This window comes from Coloeus monedula (assembly GCF_965178545.1).
Source record: "Coloeus monedula genome assembly, chromosome: 8".
Lineage (NCBI taxonomy): Eukaryota > Metazoa > Chordata > Aves > Passeriformes > Corvidae > Coloeus > Coloeus monedula.
In genome coordinates this window covers 35,294,295-35,313,345 of record NC_138788.1, presented here as the reverse complement: position 1 = coordinate 35,313,345, position 19,051 = coordinate 35,294,295, and the positions used below count along the sequence as shown (strand labels likewise).

Here is a 19,051-nt window from a genome sequence, read left to right as displayed (position 1 = left end):
GTCCATCAGCTTCTCTGGCCATGTTTCTGCTCCATCTGACTGTAACGGTAGCTAAAAACAAACAAACAAGAGGGAAGCACCCCTCTGCAGCCATCACAAAGAGAAACCAGGCCAAATTCTGCTGGCAGAAATTACACTGCTGCTCTCTCAAACACCAACTCAAATAACTGCACAGCAGAATTCGGCTGAAAAAAAGAGAAATAATGCAGCAAATGTAGTTTTAAGAGGTCAGAACGGCTTCAGTCACACGAAACCACTGACAAATTAGTATGTTTACTTATTTTTATTGGAGTGTACTATATGTTGTTACACTAAGTTAATTGCTGTAATGGGGGAGATGATGTCTGAAAATAAGAGGTCAGCTGTCATGCTGTAAGAGTCCTTATCTGTACTATGAGTTACCAAAATGGTGTTTAAGATTTCTGTTGGACATACATATGCACTAAAAGATGTTAGACAGCTTTTTTAGCAGAGGACCGCAGCAATTTGAATTAGTTATAAAATTCCTTTCTATATGCAATTTTGACTCTTTAATTGATTAAAAAAAAGGAATTAATTAAAAAAGAGCTCCTTTTAGCTTTGATCCATCTGCTTGAAACGACCCAGCTGTACTGTGATGCAGACACAAATATTAATGACCAACTGGCAATAGGATAATGAGTCAATAAAGATTTTAAATGGTGTGAGCCAGAACAATTACTAACCTAATAGGCAGATAAATAAGCCTACTTGACTTTACCCAAGGAAAATGATTATTCTTCACCACTTACACTGAATGACCTGAACAAAGTGGTTTGGTGGGGTTTGTTTTCCCTTCCTGGCACTTTTCCGTTCTGCTGTCCCCAGTTCCCACAGCTACAACCACTGCTTCTCCACTGCTCACCAAATCCTGCCCAAATGAGATCAGCCTTTCCTGCACAGCATTCCAGAGACAGTTTCTGGATTGCATCTCCAAACTCTCCTCAAAGACCCCTGCAGCCCCTCCTTCCACACAGGCAGCCAGGTCAGATTAGCTGCCGAGGGCTTCCTGTGACTAAAAAGGGCTTAGACATTTCCAGGACTTCCAGAGAAAGCTCATAATTTCCTACATTTAGCCCAAGGCCAGAGTTTTACTGTTGTTTCATCAGCATATTTCTGATGCTACTGTAAGTTAGACTGCAGTTTATGTGGCCTCCATGCAGGAGGTTTCAGCAAATGCAGTGACAAAGGTTATTAAATAACAGCCTGCAACCCGGCAGAAAATGAAGTTTAAAATCTAGGAGCAAAAAAAACAATGTCAAAAGCATCTGGTGATCCACAATACAGGTATTATTGAATACGTCCTGGTTTTTAAAGGAATGATCTGATCTCTGACAGCAATAATGCAGTTCTTGTTATTTATGCTTGGTTTGGCCATGCCTGGAGGCCTTGGCTATAATCTGGGCTGTCCCAGGCTGTGCTCTGCACATGCACAATCCCTTGAAAGAACCACGTTCCACAGGATTTCAATACAAACAACTTTTCCCTCTGCCTAGTTTCACTGAATTCCCTTGGAATGCTACTCTCCCCTTGGCTGTCCTGGCATCTGCAGCTTCCCCTGGCCAGCTGAGCACCACAAACTGGCCAAGAGCCTCAGTAAGCCTTAAACTTACTTCAAATATTGCTCTCTGACAGCACTGGGAACTCTGATCCATCTGATAACACCTCCTGTGCCTCCTACATGTGTATCAAGAAATACGAACAAAGACACAATTATGCAAAAAAACCCCAAAAACAAAAAACCCAAACAAACAAAAAAACCCCAAGCACCAGAGTTCTGTTATTACCACTTCAATTGGATCATCTCCAGTTCTGCCTTTCCACGGTGGTTCCACCAACACTTAGGCACATATTTAACTAACCCATTATGATTAATTTTACTGGTTTCAGTATTTCTTCCTGCGTATTTTCCTGCCCAATAGTGCACTTGTCCCACGTCTGTGCTGAGTGACCCCGGAGGACAGAAGCTGCAGAGGTGCTCACCAAGCAGCACTGTCAGTATTTCACACAGGATCAGAATTTAGACATTTAAAACATTTTAAGTGGGGTACATGCAGCAGCACAGAATCACAGAAAGGTTTGGGTTGGAAGGAACACTAAAGTTCCAATCCCCTGAAATGGGCACGGACACCTTCTGCTATCCCAGGTTGCTCCAAGCTCCATCCCGCACTTGCCACGTGAAACAGATCTGGATTTTCTGCAGTGTGTGAGTGAAACACCACACACAGCCAAAAGGCTCTTCCAGAAATTCACAACCACACAATCAATACTTGTCTTTAAACAAAGTTCTCCCTGCGGCCACTGCTCTCCCCTGGCCCCATCCTGCTCCTCTGGTCAAGGAAGGCCAATACAGACACACTGCTGAGTCAACCTAATTAATCAAAGTTAGTTAAGTTAAAGTTACTTAGCTTGTGTTACCTTCACAGCTAAAAGTGAAGGAGTTCCCCACCTGTGGGCACTGGGAGTAGCTAACCAAGATCACGCTTTGCTTCTGAGTCACTTCCAAGCTGGGCAATCATTAACCCCAGCACAGAAATTCGCCATTTCTGAGTTGCAAATTCCCTGCAAGAAGTCCCAGCTAATTTGACAGCAAAGTTAATCAATTTACAGAAGCTCTGTGTCTGTGTGGGTAATATTTAATAAACGCTTACCAGGGGATAGTGCCAGATCTCTCACCCACTGCCAGCTCCTGCCACATGTGCAGTGACAGCAGCCAACAAACCCCACGCCGTGTGCCTCCTGCACCGCCCCAGCCTCCTCTCCCCATCAACCCAGGCTCTGCGGGCTCCCTTCGCCTAAATAACCCTAAAAAGCTCCAAGCTAACCCCCAGAAGCTCCCGTTTCCTGTCCGGGCCTTACACAGCACAGCGGGGGCTGGACTCCAACCACCTTTAGGAGCTGCCCTTCGGTGCAGCCCCAAGCCCACGCCGCGCTCTGGGGACTCCCCCTCTCCGCGGGTCCCCCCGGCCGCCTCCCACCCACCCACCTGCGCACGGCCTCGGCCGAGCCGGCGATGGGGACGCCGCCGTCGGCACCGCTGTCGTACAGGACCCCGCTGACATCGAGCAGCAGCCCCCGCACCGCCCGGGCCCAGCCCCAGCCCGCCATGGCCGCTCCGCTCCGCCCGCCCCGCTCCGCGCCCGGCGCTGCCGGGAAATGCAGTCCCGGCCTCCGCTCCGCCCCGCAGCGCCGGGAATCCGAGCCGCTTCAAACGCCCGGGGCACGGGGAAAAGCACGGAGCAACTGCGGCTGCCCCATCCCTGGAAGCGTTCAAGGCCAAGCTGGGTGTGGAGCAACCTGCCTTAGCGGGTTGTATCCCAGCCTATGGCAGTGGAGTGGAATTAGACGATCTTTAACGTTCCTCCCAACCCAAAGCATTCTATGATCCATATGACAACCAAGAAAAAAACCTTCCACTGACTCATCATATAAAGAATTTTACAAACACAGATAAGATTTTATCAGCTGTGTTCCAGCTTTACAGATAGTATTTTCCCCCCCAAATATCTTGTCCTCGCTAATGCCATCAATAGCACACCACGACTGCCAGAATGTATAAGGAGCTGTGGGGGAATTATAGTCCATTTTGTTTTAAGAAAAGCAGAGGAGCCTTGGCAGCATTGATTTGCATCACCGCTTCTGGAATAGCCTCTGGCTTCTCCCTAAAGATAATATCTAAACTGTGAAATTCATTAAATAGACTCAGAAATGGATCAGGTTATTTAAAACAACATTACTAATGGCACAATATCTCAGCTGTCTGCAGCGATAGTGAACATTGTCTTGGATAGTGTTATCAGTCCAGGACACCCGCTATGAATATTGATCCACAGCTTGTTACAGCCATCACTTGCCGTCAGGACAGGTCAGGGTTGAAACCCACCTAGCATCAAAGCAATTTAAAGACAGTACTTGGGCTGAATTTTAATGCCTGAGCTGGGAAACGGACCAACTTCAGAGTGCTGGAACTAATCCGCGAGTGTGTGCCTTTCCACATGCATGTATGTTTGCAGGCTGTGTGCATACACATGTGAAGATGATGATATTTGAAGATGTCTGCTAACTCACAGATTAATCTCAGTGCTGCAATTTGCCTTCTCAGCTCCCATAGACCCAACAACTCAAACGGAAGTATTTATAGTCTCACATATACCAGATTTTTTGCCTAGTTCACCACTTCCTGCATCCCCAAAACCAAGCTTTAGCCACCTTTAGCCTGTGTGTGTGAAGTCCTCAGGCCAGAGCTCCCTTCTCTTCTACATTCTTGTGGTAGTCTACCCCAGAGGCCGGTGCCAAATGGGCTCTTGGATAATTAACACAATTTCAATCACATCTCCCTTGCACATCATCATCATCTCCTCTTCTTGCTCTCCCCTTATCTTAAGGCCTATGCCAAGAATTATTTGTGAGCCCAATTCTGCTGAGGCTTAGACAGCTGTGAAGAGAAGGAGGACTGTGCTCTGCATCGTTCCATAGGAATAGAAGCAGGGGGAGTAGCGGATTCCTATTGAAGGCTGCCCGCCCTGCCTGAAGGATGCCTTTCCCTAATCTATCTAATGATTTGTGGCACTGACAAATGCTGAACTGCTAAGGAGAGGGAAAAGCATCCCCTGAACAGATACAGGTGTGCCAAAATACACTGCAAACATGTTTTCAATAAGCAGGGCTGGCTAGAAGTGGTCACGGGGCTGGTGTACGGTGGGGAGGCTTGGCCTGCTGTCACCTACCCTGTCCCAGTTATAGGTATGAACAGGCAACAGAGTGTTTCCCCCCAGGACAAGGAGGGTCGCTCAGGGGTTTGCTCAGGGGGCAGGAGCTCCTCCAGCATAAGCAGGCCTCAGTTTCCCTCCATACTAACTGGGAATAGTGTGAACACCACGGGTGAGTTGCAGGAGTTTGGTCCAGAGTCTGAACCACACTGATTCCAAGCTGTTCCCAAACAAAAAGCTGCTCGTTTCTCCCTGAGGACCAGGCAATAGCTTCACATCTCAAACAGTGGCTGCTGGCACAGGGAGCGCCTGGAGCTTGGATCCTGCCCAGTGCAGCAGAGGGATGCAGGAGCCATCCCTCGTCTCTGGGTGCCTCTGAACACAGGGCTCACCCCGCTGGACCCGCACGGAGCGGGGGAGCTGCAGGTGGCTCAGCAGAGGGCGAGGGGACAGGCGCAGTCGGTGGCTCTCCGGGCCCTGGGGAACATTAGCTGCCGTCGGTGCAGCCGCATCTCTGCTCCGGCGGAAGACCCGGCTCTGGTGCCAGCTGCTCCTGGCCGCCCCCGGCCCACCTCTCTGCGCGTTTCCCCCCCAACCCGGGGCAGGTAACGGGAAAGCCCCGTCGCCGGGAGGCTGGGATGGAGGGAGGCGCCCGCTGCGCCCCCGCGGAGCCAGCGCGGCGGGGAGGGGGCGCGGGGGCGGCGTGCCAATGGCTGCGCTGCCCCCTCCTCTGCCCCCACCCCGCCGCCGGCCCCTCCGCCTCCCCGGCCGACCCTCCTCCCCGCCGCTCACTCCGCGCCGCCAGCGCCGAGCGTGCGGCTCGGGAGCGGCCCGGCTCCGCGCCCGGCGCTGCGCTCCGTCGGCTCCGCGCTGGGAGCCAGCAGGTCTCCGGGAAGCGCGGAGGGTGGGGTGGGATGCCGGAATGCCCGGACCGCGGGGCCAAGGCGGCCCCCATCCATCATAAAATCTCCTTCTCCATCTTAGACATCCTGGATCCCCAGAAATTCAGCAGAAGACGCGAACCGGCCGCGGGGAGCTGGGGCAGCGCCCCCCGCTCGGGCGAGCGGGAGAAAAGTTTGGGAAGAGTTGAAGTAGGAAAGGACGCTGCTGTTCCCGGCAGCGGGAGGAATAAACTAGAGGCACATGGTAGGAACGCGCTCGAGTTTCTCCGGCCGGCGCTGGCGGGGGCGCGCAGGTGGAGGCGCCGGCAGACGGGGACCCCCGGCCCCGCGCCCGGCGGGACGCGCTCCCCGCGCGGGGTCCCGCAGAGGCGAGGGAAGGGGGGCTGGAACTGGATTTTAAGTCTTGATGATGCAAAGGGAAAAGTTCTCGATATCCGTGTGCCCTGCCCGGCTCCTGGAGTGCGGAGCATCCTCTGCCGCCCGAGCAGGAGGGCGTACATCAGGGCGCGCCGCCGTCCCATCCCGGCGCCGGACGGCTCTTACCGAGGCACCGCACGGGTTTTTCCCCCAGCAAGGGCGGCCCCCGGGCGCTCCTTTCCCCGGGGCCGCAGCGGTCGGCTGCCCCGGCCCGCGGGACGGCCGGCTGGGTAATTGCTCAGCCCGTCCCCACCGGAGGATGCCTTAGCTCCCGGTGATCGATATCCTATTACCGACTCCCGCCTATCTCCTGCCCGCAGCTTGCAGGTGCCCACTTCAAACCTCCTTCCCCCGGCCTGATCCTAATATTGTTCGATTAAAACTTACCTTTAATAGATGACATCTATCGATCTGGCCCTCGCAAATCTGAAACTCCATTAGCGCAGGGATGGGGAGGGGGGGGAGGGGATTTATTTCGCTTCAGAAGGGGACTTTAATAACTTCTTTTTTAATTGGTAAGAAATCCATATCGACGGCTCCCCCCCTCCCCGCCGCGGATGCGGTGGCACAGCGGGGGACGCGGGGGGGTCTCTGGCACGACGGGCGGAATTTTTCTCCCCTTTATTTTATTTTATTTTTAATGATTGCTCTTATGTTGGGGGGAGGGAGGGATGTGGGAGCAGAAGCGCGGGGTTCGGAGGGGGGCCGGGAGGAGAGTGCGCTATCCCCTGACGAGCCCCGCGATCTCACCTAGATGTGCACGCCCCGCCGGAGAGCGGCGCCGAGGACGCGGGGCAGGAGCGCGACGAGGAGGACCCGAGCGGGGACGGGACCGGCACCGGGAGCCCGCCCGGGCCGGAGGAGCCGGGCTCGCCGCGGAGCGCCCGGCGGCGGCGGGCAGAGCCGGGCTGCGGGAAGCCGCGGCGGGCGCGCACCGCCTTCACCTACGAGCAGCTGGTGGCCCTGGAGAACAAGTTCCGAGCCACGCGGTACCTGTCGGTCTGCGAGCGCCTCAGCCTGGCGCTGTCCCTCAGCCTCACCGAGACGCAGGTGAAGATCTGGTTCCAGAACCGCCGCACCAAGTGGAAGAAGCAGCACCCGGGCGCCGACGGGGCGGCCCCCGCAGCATCCCCCGCGGCGGCGGCGGGCGGCGGCAGCCCCAGCCCGCCGGGCCCCGCCGCTCTGCCCTTCCAGACTTTCCCTTCCTACGCCGCCGCCAACGTGCTGGTGCCGCCGGCCGCCCCCTTCCCGCTGGGCGCTGGCCCCGTCGCGCCCTTCCTGAGCCCCGCGTACCTCGGTCCCTTCTACGCCCCGCACCTCTGAAGCGGCAGGGCCGGGGCAGTCCCCGAGAGCCAGGAGCGCACCTCAGCCCTTCTGACCCAGCGGGGAACACCGTCATCGCTTCTGCTGCTTGCATGGCGATTAGAAGTGTAAGAAAGTTGATTTTTCCTAGGCGTCACGGCAGCATGCTTGACTTTGACACACAGAGAAAAAAAACCCTCACTGTAACCACTGGATTTTATTAGCACATTTGAGATGTAATTATAGGTGTTGGAGATGGGAAAAGTAACCTTCTTACACACGCCTGACACTAATTCCCTGCAGATTCTTCTCCAAGTTCATTGTTAAGATGCTCCTCGTTGCTGTTCGGCTTGCCAGCACATGTCTGAAGCCTCGAGGGCTCGGGAGCTGTGGCACTCGTTAGCACTGCAGTGATCCTGATGCTGATGAGGGTGCAGGCAGCCGTGTCGAATCCCAGGGATGCTCGCCAGTGAAGACGTCCCCAGGCTCTGACTGTGCTCATGGGACTCTACTGAGCCCTGTCTGACCCACGATTCATTATCGTTTCTGAAAACTGCCAGTCGTGTTCTTGGCACCCTACCTGGAGGAGAGTTTTTGTTTGGGAAGGTGCAGGAAAATGCAGCTCCGTGTCATCAAGAGACAAGAAGGAAATCTGCCTGGTCAGTGGGAAAGAGTTCAACTGCTGCTCATGTCCATGGCCTCTCTTCCTTTCCCTGCAGTTCATTCCCAGTGACTTCACAGGTTTTGGATAAGAAGTCTAAAGATCATTCTTTTTGCAGAGAACAGTTGTTCTTGTAATAACACAGCATTAGTGCCAAATGAGGCAGAAAAGAAAACATAAATCAGAGAAAATTATTACATTATTCATTTCTTTAAAAATGGGGCATTTGTGGTAGAAAGTAAGTAAAACACAGAATTTCCAGCATGCTGAGACCTATTTTCCATAACAGAGAAACACACGCTTTTTCTGGTTTTGCTTTTTGGAGCATTTGTTAGAAGGAAAATCACATTTCATCTTCATCGTTACAAGCACCGGAATGAAAAGGAATTTTAGCTGGGGGCTCATCTGTCCCTGAACAGACGGGAAGTAATTGGTTTAAAAAAATCTGTTTCGTGCAGTTTTACAAATTATTACAACACAGTATTCCAGACTGTATCCTCTTGGTCTCTGACAATGCTTTAAAGTACACATTGGCTCTCCAACCAAAACACGTAGCTCATAAATCCTATCTAGCTCTTGTGATGGTCTAAATAAAAAGAGTTTTTAAATTATTCCCCGTTTAATTGTTTTTAATTGTCCTTGGATGAAGCACTGTCTGCTTCGTGGACTATTTGCCCACCTGGTGTGGATCTTGATGGTCCCTGTGTTGCATGTCAGTGACTGTGGGTGATACTTCATCTCCTCCGGGCTGGCTGTGAGGAGATGATTGATGGGACAAGCCTCTCTCGCAAAAATCACCCTCCTGACTTCCAGCTTTGCAGGGATCAAGAGTGTGAGAGCCACAGGCCTAAGCCTGGGCCGGCTGAAATGACCTGAGGTTGTCTTTCCACACTGAGAGGAGGAACGCAGTGTCTTCTCAGTGATTTGCAGAGCTATTAACAGAATACAAAGTTCACCTCAGGTCACGGGTTTGGAAGTCATAACTGCCGTATGAATTTGTTTACTTGCAGGTTAATTAAAGTAACCTTTTAACCTTAATTTAAGTTAGAGTTACAAAAGACGGGGTCATTTCAGCTGCTTGGGGTGCATCCAGAGCTGCCTTCCTTTCTGGCCGGGCAATCAGCAGTCCCTGGAGTCTGAGCCATCAGGTCGCCCCCACTGCTGACAAACTGTGGGCAGTTAAGAGCTCAAGCCCTGCAGGAAGGGAAAGGCATTCCTGCAGGCTGGTCTAGTCTATTTTCTCTGCCTCAAGTTAGGACTAACTAAACTTAAATCCTCTTGACTATTCGTGGCCTCTTACTTGTGATTGTCATCAATGTCCATGCAAAAAAGAGGTCTTGATATCACTTTTCTGTCACTCTAAGAGGTTGCCAGAGCATGATACGGTTGGTTACCCACAGTGTACTGAGATCCCTGGTAAAAGACAGGCTTGTGCCCTGGTATGGTCATATGGTTACTTCTTTTCCTTAAGAAGTGTAAATCGTACCAAAAAAGCCAGGAAATGTTACAAGTCAAAATAAATAGTATAAATTTTCTCTTCCTTTAAGATGTGGTTTTTGCTGTTCATAAACCTTTCAAGTCTCTGCATTGCCAGCAATTTTGCCTTTGCCAAAACTGCATTAACTGTACAGGAAATTTCGGTTCCTATGCAAGATGCTCTAGCCTATTTTCCTATCACTCTGTTTAGTCACTTCTAGCCCAGATTCCCAAAAAATGTTTTACAAATTTCTTTGGAAATGGTTATTTCCAAAGAATATAGCAGTCATGGTCTCCACTTTGCATGACTTGCACCTCTGCATAGCATTGGAAGGGGGATACAAACCAATGGGATGCAGATTTTGTGGCTCTGATCTTGGGCCACCAAAGCTTTCCTGGCTAAATGCTTCCAAGCCCTTCGGACAGACCCTTCCCTCCCTGCTTTGTTGAGTGGGGGCTGCTTGGGTCGGTGATTCTTGTTAGGGATGTGGTGACTGGGAACTTATTCCAGCTGAGGTTCCAAGCAGTCCTGGGAACAGCACTCGCTGTCAAACATTGTGTTGAACGGATGAGGCCATTTGCACTGGTAACACTTCTGGAAATGCCCCACTGAGTATCCATTATCTCTAACAATTCTGAATAAAGATTTGTGCAATATTTTCAGGCATAGACAGAAATTGACTTTACTCACAGCTGAATATAGATGTTAAAGGGAATCACATGTAAGTCCTATGTGTAAAAAGCAAAAAATGCATCTATATTAAATTAAAAGAGCTTTGAATTCAAATGATCCATAGAGAACAGGAAAGTTAGGAGCTTCCCTCATTCCTGGGCAACCTGATCTAGTGGGTGTTGTCTCTGCCCATGGCAGGGAGCTGGAACTTGGTGATCTTTAAGACCCCTTCCAACCCAAACAATTCTGTGATTAGGCACCTGACAGTGTCTGCAGTGAGCAGGCGGCAGCAGCTGGGTGTCAAACTGCCCAAACTACTGCCAATTCTGAGTCCAAGAACTGCACAATCACTTTGGAAACTGACTTCATTTAACCTGATAATGAAACAAGTACATGGAGGCACACTGTGACATCACAGGGAAAAGTTATAAATGTCAATTGAACCAGACTTTCAGATCGGTACTTAAGAAAAAATACCCACAACAATTTGTGCAGTTGGGTTTGCAAAGTTAGAAGAATACAATGAAAAATTAAATACATTGAGGAACAAAAGATAAAATGTATTTATTGACAGGTCAGTGACCAAGCATTTTTGTTGAAGGAAATCAATGTGATTTGTTGTGTAATACATGACTGGAAAATTAAACTAAAGTCTATTCCTTCCTAGCAATCTCTCCTTTATTCTCTCTCTCATTATTATTAGGACATCTATAATAAGATATGTGCTACCTACACACAGGTTCTTGAGGTGAGAACAGACTCCCCTGTTTTCCACCTGTGGATTTTTCCTCACTGAAGTCAAATAGGACCATAGAGAGAGAGCCAGAGATGACCCAAGACAAGGAGCAGAGAGAACTCAGAGGTCTCCTACTCTTCCTGCTTCTGGCAGAACTGTTCCTTCATAAGAGAGGTGACCACTGATTTTTTTGGTCACAGTGGAGCATGTGAGTCACCTTCTGGTGGCAGCAGAGGTTGAGAAGTACATGGCAGTGACCTCTGGCAGGTGTCCTTTTGGCCATCCATGAGCCCACCAAGTGGTCAGGTGACTCAGGAATGAATGAGAAGTGTTGCTGTGGTCCTAAACACCTCTTAGGAATGAGATCAAAGTCTGATTTTCAGCAGCTTTACAACTCACAGGCAGACAAGACATCTTGCAAAATATTTGGTGGGTGAGATACTCCTGAAGAAAAATTGATAATAATGTTCTTGCACCTCTAGGCCTGAACACTGTTTTTGTTTTCCGGTATGACCCTGTATCAGCTGAAGTCACCTTGCTCAAATCTTTACAGCACTTTGTTTTCATGGCATACTCACGTTGTGGGCCCCATTTCTGGTAGTGCACTCAGTAAAAGTTTCTGGGAAGATAATGACGTACAACTAATTTATGAGCTGCCTGTTACAGGTTTGCGTTATGCTCTCAGCTGGCATCCTCACCGTGTTGTTCACAGGAGCTGTTCTGTGGTGGCTGTGATTCATGTAGCCTGTAGCAACACCACCACTGCTTTCTACTGTAGCACAAATATTAAACTCCATTTCTCTTAGATTTTCCCCTTCAAACACGGAGAGTTTCCAAGTTATCTTCTTTCTCAAGTTGATCATGTCTTTTTCTGTGTTCTGTGTAATGCCACAGGAAAACTGTAATTAAAAATGTGGCATTCCATGGGGCTTAGGCACGCTGTAACACTGCAGAGGGATTTTAGCAGTACTCAAGATTTGTGCTTTTCCACTGAGCAGCCTCTGACAGACTGGAAACACTGAGTAGTACCAGATCTATGTACAAGATCAATAAAAATAAAAGATTTTACTCCTTTCTACACATGCTGATTTATTATAGTAGCTTTGATCATAAACAACTGCTGTTGTTTAAAGAATGATGCATTAAACATTTATTTTAAAAAAAGAGAATATATTAAATCACATACACTTTGCAAAATGGGAACCTTAAAAGATGTCAGGTTTTGTATCTGTGGGTCTCTAAGAACCTGACACAACAAACTGAGTCAGGTAAGTTGAAACCTTGTCCTATCAGGTGAGGTCAGTTCTGTGATGATGTCCCAACATCCAGTACCTCCCGTGGTGTTTGTGGGTAGCTGTGGATTGACAGCATTCCTTATCATCCAGTCCCTTCCATGGAATTACCCAGCAAGTCACAAGTATTGGTGAATTCAAGAAATGCTGCAGTTCACTGAGATTGCTCCAGAAGAGCAACTAATCCTAGAACAGTTTGTGTGGGAAAGGACCTTAAAGATCATCTAGTTCCAAATCCCCTGTCATGGGCAGGGAACTCTGATAGGCAAGCTGCAGAGAGCAAAGAATGGATTCAATTCTTTACTAGTTTATTTGTCCCTTCTATGGAACAGGCACTTAATAGTTTAAGAGTAGGTAATTTCTGTCAAGGTCTTCCTGAAGATTCCTTCCTTTTGGCAATATGCTTTCCATATTTCCATATCTCAAGCGGTATGGTTTTTGAAAACAATTATGATGAAAGAAATTGTCTTGAAACAATGGATAGAAAGCAAATTCCTTTGTCCTAAGATATATCAAGAAGACCTTCAATTTTCTGAATTATCTAATATTCTAGAAAAATCTAAGGATAACTTGAAGTCCTGACTGGGGAAGTGCAGGAGTGCCAGCACATCATCCTGGGGTAATGAGAAGTGGCATGTGATGCAATAAGTCACCTTGCTGATCTTTCACCTCAGTGCCGGCAGGTTAAAGCCTGACCTGGTGCAGGCATTATGTAACTTGTCCAGTGGCTGACCACAGCAGCCCTGAGGTCAGAGCTGAGTGCTCACCATTTAGCAAGGTTGGCAATCCTGGCTGCAGCAATGTCAAACTCTGCAAAAGCAGGGCCAGTGGGATGTGTCATGCTGGAATTTTGAGAAGTTTCCCAGCTCCTGAGATAAAGCATATCCAGATGTTCAGTGCTCAATCCTGAGATTAACCAAATTGACAAGATATTTATTCTTATTACCCAGTTAGATGTATTTATGTTCATTTTCTGTGTGCTCTCAGAGCTGCCATCTGGGTCAGATTTTCAAAGTCAGGAGAACATGTAAAGGAGTTTTTCCAGAAATCATTGTCCTGATAAAATCCAAGAAAGAAGACTGGAATTTAGGAAGCACCAGGTCCTCAGGATCCAAATCAAAATACATTTGTTCAAGGAAGAAGCAAGATCACATACAAGGCACTTGAAAGCCTGAAATTTAAATCAAGTCTCACTCCAATTTTCTTTGGATTTTTTTATTTTAACATTTCTGCGTTTTATGCTAGAAAATGCCAGTAATAAAGCTCTTTTAATCTGTCTTGGGAAGCTAAAAAAAGTTGTTTTTCCCAAGCTCTCTCCAAGTCGTGTCTTCTTGGCAGTATGATGCCCAAGGAATGTGATACTCAGAAGAAATATGTGTAAAAAGGCTCTCTTATTTAATTAACTACAAGTTCAAGAAATGAAAGAGCTTATAATTTACCTTTGGGTTTCACATGGAAATAAAATGTCTCACCTCATTTGTGGAAGGCTCTGGATGTAGGTATTGTTGAGCTGCAAAGGAAAATAACAGTGTAAGTTCAAACATGGGGAACAAAGCCTAAGAGAGGAGACAGCAATTTAAACTCCTTTGATTCTATAATTCAGTTATCTATGCTGTCATCTAACAAAGTATAATGGAAATCTTTGTACAATAAGCCAACAGACAAATCAGGGAGGATAAGTATGAACTATAGCTCAAGGTTTATATTGCAAAAAGAACATCAGCTCTCAGGGTTGTTTGTGGTGCTTTAAGCTGGGTTAACTAACACCCATCCAATAAAACAGCATTATTTTGAGGGGGCTGTGCTGTGCTTTGCCAAACTATCTTGAAAGATACGAGCTAAAAGAGAAATATCTAAGTGGACTTGAGAGGCAGATCTGCTTTGCACACATTACAATTTGTTGCTGCACTGTTCTGACACACTGCACTGTGAAATATTCTAGCCCTGCTGCAGGAAAGACTAATGTTTCTTGTCCTGCAAGATATGTCTTAATGTAGAGTTCTACTTTCAGTAAATAACCAGAATAACACAATCATGGGCCATGGCAAGCCATTTTTCTATATAAGGCACTATGAACAATCCAATAATCCCACCCTGTGTCTGAGAGCATTGTTCAAACACTCCTGGAGCTCTGTCAGCCTGGGGGCTCTGACCACTGCTCTGGGGAGTCAGTTTAGGGCCTGACCACTCTCTTTTCCTAATATCCAGTGTAAACCTCCCCTGACACAGCCCCAGCCATTCCCTTGTTCCTGTCCCTGGTTACATAGAGCAGGGATCAGTGCTGCTTGTCCTCTGCCCCTCATGAGGAAGCTGTAGGGTGCTCTGAGGTCTCCCCTCAGTCTCTTCTCCTCCAGACTGAACAAACCAAGTGACCTCAGCTGCCACTTGTATGGTTTCCCCTCCAGACCCTTCACCATCTAGGTAGCTTCCTTTGGTCACTTTCCAGTAGCTTTCTATCTTTCATTGTCAGACTGGGACTGAAGGTTGAGCTCCCCAGGGCAATGTTCACTGCAAGGTTTGCCTTCAAACCTACCTTTGACTCAGAAAAGTGCCTATTTCTCATTTTTGCTGAGTGGCAGCAGAATTTCAACAGGAGGAGAAAGGGTGAAGCCTATCCCTGTGGCTTTGCTACAGGTGGGAAGAGAGGTGGGACTGTCCTTGTGCCAGCTCTGTAGATGTGTGCTGGTTTTAGGTAATGATGAACTTGGACCTCCTGGCTTGGGTGAACTCCACATCCAGCCTGTGCTCTGGGGTGAGGAACTGCCCCATGCCACGGAAGAATTGAACACTGGTGCCATGGGGCAAAACGTCAGCTCTTAAAGAACTCTGGACATTTCCGGCAGCATTCCTGAGACAGTGTTTAACTCGAGTGAGGGTCCTGCAATCCTGCCAATGCTTGAGCAGCATGTGAATCCCTGGCACACGCTGAGCTTGTGCAGCCAAACTGACACACAATTCCCTTTTATTTACTCTACCTCTAAATAACCACAATAAGTGGGATGCAATTCCTCAGTCTCTTCACATGCCTAATTCCCAACGACTTCAATGAGCATTTCTGCCAGAGACAGAGCTGCGGAATTACTCCTAACAACTGGCATGACTTAACTTGTTCCTTCTTATAACTTTATGGTTTACTTACATGTCAAATTGTATTTTCTGGATTAGCAGAATGAATATAATAACCCTCTTTCTTCAAGTAGGTCAGAGTTTTCTTTTGTTCTGCAGGGCAAATTACTGTAAAATGTTAACATTTCATGTATTCTCCTTTCCATAGTTTGGCTACTGTCATGTGGAATCTTTTAGGTATCCACAGGTAACTAAATAGTACACATCAAGCTTCTGCTTTCCCTTTTACATTTACATGGAATACTATATCTAGCTGAGAGATATTCCTTCAAGATCTACAGTAATAGCTGCTACTGTGCACAATGTGAATGGTTTAAAATTCCAACTTGATAGCATTTAAAGAAGAAAAGCGGATATTTTCTATGTCTTGATAATAAGTACCAAAAACAAAGGAGGAAGTAAAGTGAGCCATGATGCTGGTCCTATATAAAACTCATCAGGCTTACATTAAACAGAACTTTGAAGGCACTCTCAGGTCTTGATTAACCAGATTGATTAACCACTTTGCGAGTTATTTCATATTTATACTTTTTCATCTCAGAAACAGTTTGTATCAGCTTTAAAGAATACATTTACTTATAATGTCTGTGCATTCCATATTATGGCTGTATCTTCTTCTTTCAGACCTTACAGAATTCAAAAGCAAGCAAGCCCTTTCTTGCTTGTGGGTTGCTTGTTTGTTTATTTACTTGTTTTTGAATCTCTGCCTTCCAGACAGGGCTCTGCTGTTTTCCTGCATGTCTGGCTTCTGAAATTGCCTCTTGGGGCAGTTTTCCTCCAGATCCATGAGGTAGAGCTGAACCCGAGATTCAGCACTTCAACTGATCTTGGTTGCCTTTAGTTTGCATACTTTATATTTTCAGATGTATATTTCCCTTATATGACAGGTGCTACTTAATCTTTTGAACAAGCTTTGTTCTTTCTATATTTTTCTGCTTATTCTGAAAAGAACAAGGCTGGATGAATCTTAACCAAGTTGGAGGTGACCTTAAGAACAATAGCATTTAAAGGCAGGTGAAAGGCAGCTCTTGAGTTGAGTCTATGGAAGATGAAAGGGATGTAGCTCCCAGCATGTTATTTTTGTGGCTAAATAGGTAGAAGGCATCATTAGCATGACTTGAGCTAACAGATAAGAGATCTGCCATGATAATGAAATGCCAAAGTAAAAAACAATCCAAACTTAAACCTACGTTTCTTATCTGGGAAAATCCCATTGATCTCATGGATTGCAAATCCTGAACCATGTCCTATAAGGCTATTTAAGAAAAGTGAGCATGCAACTAATAAAATTATGCATTTTTTCCTTACACCAGAGATTGTAGAATCATGTCTTGGGCTGAAAGGGACATTAAAGATCATCCAGTTCCAAACTCCCCTGCCATGGGCAGGGACACCTTCCACTATCCCAGGGTGCTCCAAGCCCTGTCCAGCCTGGCCTTGGACACTGCCAGGGATCCAGGGGCAGCCACAGCTTCTCTGGCCACCCTGTGCCAGGGCCTCACCACCCTCACAGGGAGGAATTTCTTCCTAATATCCAATCTAAACCTACTCTCTGTCAGTGGAAAGCCATTCTCTTGTCCTGTTACTCCAGGCCCTTCTCCAAAGTCTCTCTCCATGTTTCTTGAAGGCTCCTTCAAGTACTGGAAGGCCTCAATTAGGTCACCTCAAAACTTCTCCCTTCCAGGCTGAACAATCTCAATTCTCCCAGCCTTTCCTCACAGCAGAGCTGCTCCATCCCTCTGATCAACCTGGTGGTTTCCTCTGAACTCACTCCAGCAGCTCCGTGTCCTTCCTGTGCTGGGACCCCAGAGGTGGATGCAGAACTCCAGGTGGGATCTCATCAGAGCAGAGTAGAGGGGCAGAATGAGCTGGGACAACGTGTAATACTCAAAGCAGAGCGGTCACCGCTTATTCTCAGCCTTAAAATGTTAGGCTTTTCACAAAAAATCATAGCTTCAACTGGAAATAAAGGGGTTTCAATTGCTCCCAGATAATAACTGCCCCTGGACTTAAGAAAACTGGGCACAGTACCATTGTGTATTCATTCAGCAGTCATGACTCCGAAATGCGTTTTGCAATTTAGCACCTAAGGCACAATCTTTTGGTGCTTTATGAACTCATCTTTGGCAGCAGATGTAGGGCACTATTTGCTGGCAGAATTGGGCTAGTAGGAGACACAAACATATTAACAAATTGAGCTCTCTGCGTGTTTATAAAGAGCTCAACATCATCTGTTCTCCTCCCAGCCCTTGCTGCATCAAGCTGACTGCACATTGGGAAAATTTTCTCCGAGGGTGTTGGTCTATAAAGGCGTAAGTGGTGCTGCTCCCTGACATTCAGGGTTTGAGCAAATCTATTAGAAGATATGACAAGATTTGGGAATATTTTCAAATGGCTTGCTTTAGCGAGGGGAAGATATGTAAATTCTCTATGCGTTAAGTGGGATACCGTGGATACCATGTTTTCTTTGTGGAAGAAATAAATTCTTTTCCAGCATTGATAAATTTGTCAGGGCGATTTATGGACAAAGAGCAAGAGGCACCCAGAAGTCATCACTGCTAAGACTGAGGGGTTTTGTGGTTTGGTTTTTTTGGGTTGTTTTGCTTTTTTTTTTTTCCCTAGTGAGGTGGGTACAATAAAAAGTGAAATATTATTTGTTTTCTTCTGTAGTCTGGTCTTGCGAGATCCAATCTGGAGTGCTGGAGCAAGCCCAGAGGAGGCCACAGTGATGATTACAAGGATGAAACACTTCTCCTACGAGTAAAGGCTGAGCGAACTCGAATTGTTCAGCCTGGAGAAGAGAAGGCTTCAGAGAGACCTTAGAACCCCTCCCAATGCCTAAAGGGGCTCCAAGAGAGCTGGAGAGAGACTGTGGACAAAGGCATGGAGGGACAGGACATGGATTCACACCACCAGAGGACATGGATAGATGGAATATTGGGAAGGAATTCTTGGCTGTGAGGGTGGTGAGGCCCTGGCACAGGTTACTCAGAGCAGCTGTGGCTGCCCCTGGATCCCTGGCAGTGTCCAAGGCCAGGCTGGACGGGGCTTGGAGCACCCTGGGATAGTGGAAGGTGTCCCTGCCCGTGGCAGGGGTTGGCATGGATGGGCTTTAATGTCCCTTCCAACCCAAACCAGTCTGTGATTCTTTTGGACAAAACCAGCACGTATTTATGAAACACACCTCGCAGTTCCACTTGAACGCCCCCCCGATCTTCTGGTTACAAAACGCTCTCCAGGTGTAATTTAGCTCGAGGAAAGGTCAGGGTTGCGCTGGCTCGTTCCAGCCTGTCCCTGCTCACCTGCTGGTCCCAGCTCAAAGCTCCTGGTCAGAGCACACTGGGTGCTCCTGGACCTCACTCCCCCCACATTCCCCCCTTTTCTTCCAAGGCAGCTGAGCCTGCGGTTCGGGGTTCCATCAATGCCCTTCCATATGGAGAAGGGCAGGGCACGGGTTCGCTGGATGGACCGCGGCGGACTGGGGGGGAAGATTGGTACGTGTAGGCAAAAACACCTGGCACAGGAGCTCCGTGAGAAACTCCTTAGCGACCTTAGTGTATCCCTGGCTGTTATTTTGAAATGTTTTCTGTTAGCCATATGAAAAAAAAAGATCGGGAAAAAGCTCATGCACATCTTTTGTGAAGAGAAAGGCTAGGGCTGGGCACACACAGAGCACTTGTCATCACATCCCTGGGGAACCTGCAGCCGCTAGCGGAGTTACCACCACCATCCCACACAC

General features: G+C 47.9%; 2 protein-coding genes across 3 annotated transcripts in view; one reads left to right on the top strand and one right to left on the bottom strand.

Moving 5' to 3' along the window:
* LHPP (phospholysine phosphohistidine inorganic pyrophosphate phosphatase) overlaps positions 1-3,151 on the bottom strand; it is a 74,034-nt gene extending 70,883 nt beyond the window's left edge. For both annotated transcript variants that reach the window (XM_082286539.1, XM_082286538.1), the window contains exon 1: positions 3,005-3,151. In XM_082286539.1, the coding sequence (XP_082142665.1) occupies positions 3,005-3,126 (122 nt within the window). In that variant the 5' untranslated portion in view covers positions 3,127-3,151. The remainder of the gene's footprint in view (positions 1-3,004) is intronic.
* A 2,490-nt stretch (positions 3,152-5,641) lies between these two features.
* NKX1-2 (NK1 homeobox 2) lies at positions 5,642-7,369 on the top strand (the record flags this gene model as incomplete). The annotated part of the gene is made up of 2 exons (XM_082286591.1): positions 5,642-5,873; positions 6,801-7,369. 2 exons carry the CDS (start codon positions 5,642-5,644, stop codon positions 7,367-7,369), a joined length of 801 nt encoding a protein of 266 aa, XP_082142717.1.
* Between the last annotated feature and the right edge of the window lie 11,682 nt (positions 7,370-19,051).